Raw genomic sequence first — 9,979 nt, forward strand, 5'->3', positions numbered from 1 at the left:
TTTAAACAGCTCAGCATCATTTGTCCCAATCAAGTCAAGACGTCAGACATGGCCATCAAGAAGTATATCCGAGCTCTACCCGATTATGTTGCCGATTTCATTCATGCTGCCAAGCCATCCTCGATCGAAGAGACCTACCTGCTTGCCGCTGAGATCAATGACAAGCGGGTAAAGTCTGGTTTTTGGGATAAGCATACCAAGTCTCTGCATCAAGCCACCACCTCATCGACCATCGACACCACCACTGCTCAACCCTCCAAGTCATCAAGAAGAAAGAAGAAGCACAACAACAACAGCTCCAGCAACAAGAACTGTGCTGTGACAACGACTATTGCTCCTCTGCAAGCCGTACAGGCTCAGCAGCAGTCGCACCATCGACAAGCTCCAGTGATCAATGCGCCGCCAGCCAAGCGCGCTTACACGGGTCCCCACCCGCTCTGCCCGACATGCTCATACCATCATCCGGTGGGAATCGCCTGTCGTTTCTGCGCCCACTGCAACCTCTACTGGCATTTCACTGCGAATTGTCGCTATGGTCCCCGTCAAGCCCCAGTTCAAGCCGCCGCTCATCAAGCTCTACTCCCAGCCCCTCAAGGCTAACCTGCAGCTCAAGCACCAGTGTTCAATGCTCGAGTCTGCTTTGCATGTGGTGATCCTAACCACTTTGCAAACATGTGCCCGAACCGGGTTGTGAAACAAGAACCCCAACAACAGCAAGCAGCCCGTGCCAGAACCTTTAACATCAACGCCCGTCAAGCCCAGGCAGACAACAACGTGGTTAATGGTACGTTCCTTGTGAATGGTATTTATGCATCATGTTTGTTTGATACTGGAGCCGATAACTGCTTTGTGTCGTTTGAATTCAAAGCTCCTTAGTCGTAAGCGTTCTTATCTCCCCTCATCATTCGAAGTCGAAGTTGCTACTGGAAGAACCGTCGCCGTTAACTCTGTTCTTCGTGATTGTACCCTCGAGCTCAACAGTCATATCTTCCCTATCGACCTTATTCCTATGCAACTCGTGAGTTTTGACGTCATAGTAGGCATGGACTTTCTTCGCGAAAACCATGCTGAAGTTGTGTGTTTTGAAAAGATGATTCGATTCTCGCTCGCAAATGGTGATCTCTTATGGGAATACGGTGAAACAGCTTCGAAAGGTCTCAAACTCATGTCGTGTATCCAAGCTAGCAAGTATCTCCGCAAGGAATATAGCGCTTTCTTGGCCAACATTGTAGTAGCGGAGAAGGAAAAGAAAAAGAAAGTTGAAGTCAAAGACGTCCCAGTGGTTCGTGAATTTCCTCAGGTGTTCCCTGATGACCTTCCCGGACTACCGCCAAGTCGTGATATCGACTTTCGTATCGACCTCATTCCTGGAGCTAACCCTGTTGCTAAAGCCCCTTACCGACTCGCACCATCCGAAATGAGGGAACTCTCAAACCAACTCCAGGAGTTACTTGAAAAAGGCTTTATTCGCCCGAGCACCTCTCCTTGGGGCGCACCAGTCCTTTTCATCAAAAAGAAGGATGGGTCGTTCAGGATGTGCATCGACTATCGGGAGTTGAATAAACTGACCATCAAGAACCGTTATCCCCTACCTCGAATCGACGATTTATTTGATCAGTTACAAGGTGCATCGTGTTTCTCGAAGATCGATCTACGTTCAAGTTATCATCAGTTACGCATACAAGAGGAAGATATACCCAAAACCACCTTTCGCACTCGATACGGCCACTACGAGTTCGTTGTTATGCCTTTTGGTCTAACCAACGTGCCCGCGGTTTTTATGGATCTGATGAATCGCGTGTGTAAACCTTACCTTGACCGTTTCGTCATCGTGTTCATCGACGATGTCTTGATTTATTCCAAGTCGAAAGCCGAACACGCGCAACATCTACGTTTGGTTCTCGAGTTACTCCAGGGGAACCAACTCTATGCCAAGTTCTCCAAGTGTGAATTCTGGTTGGAGGAGGTTCAGTTTCTGGGTCACATCGTGAATAGTCAGGGTATTCATGTCGATCCCGCGAAGATTGAAGCAGTTAAAAGTTGGGTTACGCCAAAGAACCCGTCTGAAGTTTGTTCTTTTCTCGGACTAGCGGGCTATTATTGATGATTTATCGAAGAATTCTCTAAGATCGCTGTGCCGCTTACCGCTCTTACTCATAAAGACAGGTCTTTTGTTTGGGGAACTGAACAAGAATATGCTTTTCAAACCCTTAAGCGCAAGCTCTGCAATGCTCCTGTTCTCACGTTGCCAGACGGAAACAACGATTTCATTGTCTATTGTGATGCTTCCAACCTTGGTCTTGGCTGTGTTCTCATGCAATGAGACAAGGTTCTCGTCAGCTCAAAATTCACGAGAAGAACTATACAACCCACGATCTCGAGCTAGGCGTAGTTGTTTTTGCATTGAAGATTTGGCGACACTACCTGTATGGTACCAAGTGTACGATCTTCACCGATCACAGGAGTTTACAACACATCGTTAATTAGAAAGAACTTAACATGCGTCAACGCCGATGGGTAGAACTTCTTAGCGATTACGACTGTGAGATTCGTTATCACCCAGGCAAGGCAAATGTTGTAGCCGACGCACTCAGTAGACGGAGTTATTTGCTCAGTATTCGCAATACCCAAGCCCAGCACAACCTCGAAACTCTCATCCGCGAAGCCCAGCATGCCTGTTTTAACGAACGTACTTTGAAGAAGGAGAGAATCTATCACGACGGAGCTCAGCTTGTAAGCAAAGCAGATGGGATTTTCTATTATCTGGACCGAATTTGGATCCCTAAGAGGACCAATTTGCGAAAGATTATAATGAACGAAGCCCACAAATCCCGATACTCTATTCATCTCGGTGTGGATAAAATGTACCAGGACCTTCGTTATAAGTACTGTTGGTCGGGTATGAAACGGGATATCGCCCTCTATGTTGGAAGTTGCCTGACTTGTGCAAGAGTTAAGGCTGAACATCAGCGACCTTCTGGCTTACTCGAACAACCTCCAATCCCCATATAGAAGTGGGAGAGTATAGCTATGGATTTCATAACCAAACTTCCGCCCACGCCATCAGGTCACGACAGCATTTGGGTTATAGTTGATCGTCTGACCAAATCAGCCCACTTTTTATCAATACGGGAAGACTACAAGGTAGAACGACTAACCCGAACCTACACCGACGAGATCATTTGTAATCATGGTACGCCTCGTGACATCATTTCAGACCGTGATGCTCGGTTTACTTCGCGATTGTGAGAAACGTTTCAAGCGGCCCTTGGTACGTCGCTCAACCTGAGTACTACATTCCATCCTCAAACTGACGGACAGACTGAAAGAACGATTCGTACTCTTGAAGACATGCTCCGCGCGTGTGTCATAGACTTCGATGGTAGTTGGAACAAATACCTACGGTTAGTCGAATTCTCGTACAACAACAGTTATCATGCCAGCATACAAATGGCACCATTCGAGGCCCTATATGGAAGAAGATGTCGTTCGCCTATTGTATGGCACGAGATCGGTCATTCGCAATTAACCGGTCCTGAGTTATTACAAGAAACGACTGACAAAATCCTCCAGATTCGAGACAACTTGTCGAAAGCCAGGGATAGACAGAAAAGTTACGCCTAGAGAAGAAGTAAGCCCCTTGAATTTGACGTTGGCGACTACGTACTCCTAAAGGTGTCACCTTGGAAAGGTGTGGTCAGATTCGGCAAGAAAGGGAAACTAGCGCCTCGATATGTTGGACCTTTTAAGATTCTGGAAAGGATCGGCAAAGTCGCCTACCGACTCGAACTACCGGAGGAACTTAGTAACGTTCACCCAACTTTCCATGTGTTGAACCTCCGAAAGTGTCTAGCTGATCATGATCTGATTGTACCGCTCGACGATCTTTAGGTAAACGAAACGCTACACTTCGTGGAAAAGCCTGTCGAAATCATGGATCGCCAAACCAAGCAACTCAGGCGCTCGCGCATCCCTATCGTGAAAGTCCGATGGGAAGGCAAACGAGGCACGGAGTTCACTTGGGAACTCGAAAGCGACATGAAGGCCAAGTACCCGCAGTTGTTCGAATGAAAATCTGGAGCGTCAAATTGGTAATTCACGGTGCTGTGCAGCTTCGAGCCTAATTTCGGGACGAAATTCCCTAAACAAGGGGAGGCTGTAACACCCCGTATTTTCAAATGTCAAAGTCAAAGTAAAAGTCCAAGTCAACTTTGACTTCTTTGACTATAATTAGTCTATTTTATGTTTTATTTGTATTATGTGGAGTAAGTGTTGTTAATCAGAATTAATCGAAGTAATCGAATGTTTAATCGACGCGAACCGATTTACGACTGTGAATAGTAGGAAGTAACAATGCGATAAAGTTAACTAATCAGTAATCAAACCGATCTAACCACCATCGAACTCGAGTCTCGAATTACGCGAACTTTGGTTGTTGTTATACGTGTGTGTGTGCCTTATGTGTTACCTGTGTGTGCTTACTTTATGTTTTGTGTGGTGATCAATCGAAATTCGAATCGAAACTCGAAACTCAAATCGAATGCAATCGAAATCGAATTATGACGAATGGTAACGTAAGGATAGGGTGAAATATAGATGATTGTATGTTAGATATAGTGATTGGGACTGAAAGTAATTTGAATAGGAAACTCTATCGTACTCGTATCGTCTTCAATCGAAATCGAAATATCGAAAATCGTTGCACCGAACACTCGAACTAGGCTGTTGAACGATCAGGCTGTCAGCCGACCGAACAGCCCAGCCGATCGGACAGACTGTCCGATCGAGCAGGATGTCCGATCGGGATGCCTGGCCGATCGGCCAGCCCTTTCCTCTTTGGGAAGCCTATAAATAGGGCTGTCATTGTCATTCTTTCCACTTTTGGAAACTCTCTGACCGACCAGCTCGTGCTCCTCACCTTTTCTCAGATTTCTTCCAATTTCGGTAAGTTTTCATCCTAAATTTTGTACTTTCTTGATCAATACATGCTCCTACACCTTTCTATCTTTCAAATCTTGATTTCTAACCGTGAAATCATCAAGATCTAAGCATTCTAGGATGATGTCATCATGGTGTTCTTCAAGAACATCATGTTTTGGCCTCAATCCACCATGAATAGCTCGGATCTAACCGATTTCCACATAAACAAGCTAAGATCTATCAAAGATCTGAACATTTACATGGTGTGAAGGATTGAAAGAAGGATTTCCAACTTTCTTTCAACTCTTTTACACTCAATGCCGTCAAACCGATAAAGACGGAGCTTGAGTCAACTCACCAATCATTCTAGTGGATGAGTGGTTCAAGATTCGGATTCTATCAACGGGGTTCACCGATTTCGGGTAAACGTTGAGCTAACCGTTCCGAACAGTTCACCGGCCGGATTTGGGTGATTCCTGTCCGAGCAGGGGAAACAAGTAAGAACGAAAGTTCCATGGTATAGCTCGTCGTCAAACTACCTCGAAATAACGTCAAATGACCAAAACAGCCAAGTGTTAGACGAACAGGCCGACCAGGTCAGGATGCTGACCGAACGGTTAGGCTGTCCGAACGAACAGCCCAACCGATCGGACATGTCAGCCGATCGACCAGGCCAGCCGATCGGCTAGCAAGTGGCCCCACATTTTGACAATTTTATGAAGTATAGTATTGAACGAGGTGATGTTCGATCGAACGAGCTGTTTGATAACATTACTCGTCGGATCATGAGATACTACGCTTCAACCCTTAATCGATTTTCAATTCATTCGACGTATTGGAATGCCACCCGATCGAGCATGCTGTTCGATCGAGCATGCTGTTCGATCAAGTGACATCCTGCTGAGGACTACTACTGAGGTTCCTAACCGATCGATTAATCCGGCCGATCGAACAGGCCGTTCGATCGATCGACCTGAAAGGTAAGGACATTTCAGTGTTCTCAAATACTACAACGAAAACTTCAAAAGGTCAAACCATCATACACAAACACATCCTACTCAAAGGAAGAAACAATTCAGTCGAACAGTCCAGCCGATCGAGCCTACCAGCCGATCGAACAGACTGTCCGAACGGACCTTCCAGCCGAATGAACAACACGTTCGATCAAACCTGCTGTTCGATCGACCAGGCTGTTCGACCCACTTACACTTGTTTCCATTTTACGTGTATTCACCGTATGCTGTCGAACTGTTCAGGATAACCCTACTCTCAAGCGCTCCCTTCAATCCATCAACCAATCGCTATGAGTATACTCGATCCCTTTTTGCTTTTAGCACTTTTGGGTGTTACATACGTTACTTATATCAAAACACAAACGATCACACTACTCAAGTTATTTAAACGCTGACCAATATGCATGTGTTACGTGACTAAATGAATGCTTATTGATTGCGTTTGCACGTGGAATGCTGTCTACCTGCCTTAACGACGTAGTACTATAGTTTGGACTCAGCACCCGTTCACATAGGGGTTGTTAAGCACAATTACTTGCATGGATTACGGTGGTAATCATGTATTGCGAACTGTCTCGGACAGTCAACCCGCAGTCAGTGGTATCGATAGATCCATGTCGATAATTAACATGCTTCGTTTTCCTCTGTGTACGTGTTGGTTATGCGTAAACTATTCGAACTCTATATGCTATTATCAAACTTGTATGCTCACCTTTACATTCTATGTATTGACTTTATTTTAACGTATGTGACAGGTGTTTAAGATGTTTGCTTGCTAGGAAAGCGAGGCTAGAATAAAGCTCTAGAGGCCCCCAACAAATAGTTGTCTGTCAGGAAAGAGCAACTAGAGCATAGTTGTCTGTAGATCTTGTCAGGCTGGGTCTTTAGGAGCATTTGAACAATATTTATTTGTTTTATTTAAATCTGAGTTGTCGGAACAGAATACTTGACTGGTTGTTATCTGTAATAATTTGTTTGAATTATTTTGGGACACGGTATGGGACGTGTTATTTAAACTGAATAGTGATGATAATTGTTATGGAAACTTCTGGACAATCTGTTTCGCTCAGTGCCATGCCCCGATGATTCCGCCATCGGTTGGGGTGTGATATTAATGCATAATGTGGTAGACCCTCTTTTGAAGGCGACGTTACCCTCAGCTAAGTAGTCTGAGTCAGCAGGGATACGGTCCTAAGTAGCTGGGTTAAAGTTTTAATAGTAGTTTAACTTATGAGGGGATCAAAGAGTTTGGACCCCCGCCATCCAATACCTTTTGGGTATTGAAGGAGGTCCTACTAAATTTGACCCAGGTCCTTTGCAGGATCTATACACTGAACAATGGCAAGACTCTTACCAAACTATTCCCTTAACCCCCGACCAGGTAGCCAACATACCTCCATATAGACCGTGGAGATATGAATGGTGAAAATCTTTTATTTTATATAGACGGTAAAATAATGCCAAGACACCACGGACAAACGATAAGGAAGAATCACCTTCAACATAAGAAACTAGTAATTAAAGTCATTAATACAAAACCAATTAAAAAGTGCAAAAGATTAAAAATAAAAAGTATTACACTAAACACTTGTCTTCACCAAGTGATGTAAGAGACTTAGGCAAACATGGCCTTTGATTGTCAAGAGCTCTTACGATCAATCTTGGATCCCGAGACGACTCACACACTCTATGATGGATAATGGATGATGGTGGTGGATGATGGTGTTATGGTGGTGGTGGGTGGTGGGTGAAGTGTGAGAGAGGTGGCGTGCCAAGGGAAGAGTTGCAAGAGCTCCAAACACTCCTATTTATAGGCTGAACAGAAGCTCGGGCACGGCCCCGTGTCCGCTGGGCACGGCCCCGTGTCCATCCGAATCTCTCTCTTCATTAATTGCAATTCGCAATTCCAATAAATGCGTCTGCAGGAAGTTGACCACGCCCCCGTGTCCGCTGGGCACGGCCCCGTGGTGGGCAGTCTTCTGTCTTCTTTGTTTTGCTTGGGAAGATGCTGTCGGGAGGTCGGGCATGTCACTTTTGTTCCCTTTCTTGTATTTATGTTAGATTTTGCTCTCTTTTTGCTTCTTTTGTTATTTTGAGCTCATTTAATCCTGAAAATACAAAAGGAAGACAAAAGCACACTTTTTCCAACATTAGTACTAAAAAGGGTTAGTTTTAAGCCACAATTGATGTACTTTATATGTTGCATTTTGTGCACATCATTCACCAAAAAGTTCCAATTAACGTTGTCGTAGGCCTTTTCGAATTCAATCTTAAAAATAAAAGCTTTCTTGTTACTTTTCTTCAACCACGAGCAAACCTCATTCAAGACCAGGGGACCATCAAGAATAAATTTATCCTTCATAAAAGCCGACTGAGATTCAGAAATCACACTATCTAACACCTGCTTCAATCTATTAGCCAGAATCTTGGAAATCACCTTGTTAATAGCCCCCACCAGGCTAATAGGACGAAAATCACCCAAACCCACCGGGTCCTTGGATTTAGGAATTAGCGCAATAAACGACGCTGCACACCCCCTACTGATACTACCTGAGTGAAAAAACTCATGCGGGATACTAAAAAAATCTGTCTCGAATAACCTCCAAAAGTGCTTGAAAAACCTGAAATTAAAACCATCAGGCCCAGGAGACCGATCATCTCCATACTCAAAAACAACAATCTTGATTTCCTCAGAACCGAAACGCTGGGTAAGAGCCTCCACATCCGCATCCTTCAACTTCTTGAGATTGTCACAAACAATGTTTGGCCTAAGCTCCACCTTCTCTTTGAATTTTTCCCTAAAGAACTCAAAAATAAATTTCTTAATCCGACTGGGATTGTCACACCAAGAGCCATCAATAGAGAGCCCATGAATAGCATTAGACGCCTTTCTGTTGTTTACCATTGCATGAAAAAATTTGGAGTTCTCATCCCCCTCCTTGATCCACTTGACCCTAGAGCGTTGCTTAGTATCCCTGGCTTTATTCTCATCAAAATCATTGATCACCTTCTTTATTTCAGACAGAGCCCATTCCTCATCCTCCGACAAATCCCGAATTTCCATGATCAACTCAAGATCTTCCAGCTCATCTCTGGCCAAAGCAATCTCTTCGTTCTCTTTAACCCTCATCTTATCTCTCCAAGCCTTGATCCGGTTCTTAATAAATCTGAGCTTATTACTAAAGACAACGTCCGGATTACCAGAGCCCACAAAAGCCGATGCCGCCTCTACAACCACGTCCTCGAAACCGTCACGGCCCAAACAAGAGTTGAAAACCCAAAAGGGTTTAGGGCCGAAACTAAGATCCTTGGTGTCCAAAAGCAAAGGGCAATGATCCGATAGTTTATTCGACAAAGCCCTAAGACAAGCCTCGGGCCATCTGGAGAAAAAATCAGCGCTAACAAGGAATTTGTCAATTTTACTCATCTTCCTGCTGTCACCACTCCACCTCGTAAATTGTCTATTACTCATCTTATACTCCAAAAGCCCCAAATTAAAAATAAACGAATTGAACTTACGAGCACACAAAGGCTTAAAAGACGAATTTTTCCGATCCTTAGGAAACCTAACAGCGTTAAAGTCCCCAACCAGCACTAAGAGCCCATCCAAGCCCACCACTTCTACCTCTAACTGGTCCCACAAGGACTTCTTAGCTGAAGTACCTTGAGGAGCATACACATTGAAAATATTCAAACGAGAACCACACCCCTTTAGACACCCTTTGACAGCCAAGAAGTTATGATTTTTAACCACACCGTCAACCGAAAATATCGAAGGATCCCAAACACACGCTAAACCTCCAGATTGACCCGAAGAACCCATAAAATCCATCTTAAAATTTTTGTTACCACAAAGTCTCGCAACAACGTCCTCTTCGATAACGGGTAACTTAGTTTCTTGTAAAACCAGAAAATGCACGATATTAATCGAACGTAAACTGCTAATCCAACAAGCTTTATGTCCACCCCCCAAACCTCTCACATTTAATGAAAGAAAATTCATGGAACTAGCCCATTAATACCTTCAACCAAGATAGAATCTGCCA

At 44.3% G+C, this 9,979-nt stretch overlaps 1 protein-coding gene across 1 annotated transcript; it reads right to left on the reverse strand.

Annotated features, from left to right (window-relative positions):
- Positions 1-8,479: 8,479 nt before the first annotated feature.
- Positions 8,480-9,765, reverse strand: LOC118491582. The gene is made up of 2 exons (XM_035989462.1): positions 8,555-9,765; positions 8,480-8,483 (listed from the first exon to the last, which is right to left on the reverse strand). Exons 1-2 carry the CDS (start codon positions 9,763-9,765, stop codon positions 8,480-8,482), a joined length of 1,215 nt encoding a protein of 404 aa, XP_035845355.1.
- Positions 9,766-9,979: the final 214 nt, after the last annotated feature.

This window comes from Helianthus annuus, chromosome 4 (assembly GCF_002127325.2).
Source record: "Helianthus annuus cultivar XRQ/B chromosome 4, HanXRQr2.0-SUNRISE, whole genome shotgun sequence".
NCBI lineage: Eukaryota > Viridiplantae > Streptophyta > Magnoliopsida > Asterales > Asteraceae > Helianthus > Helianthus annuus.

Coding starts and splice junctions, on each gene's coding strand:
- LOC118491582 (XM_035989462.1), bottom strand. CDS start 9,765: ATGGATTTTATGGGTTCTTCGGGTCAATCTGGAGGTTTAGCGTGTGTT.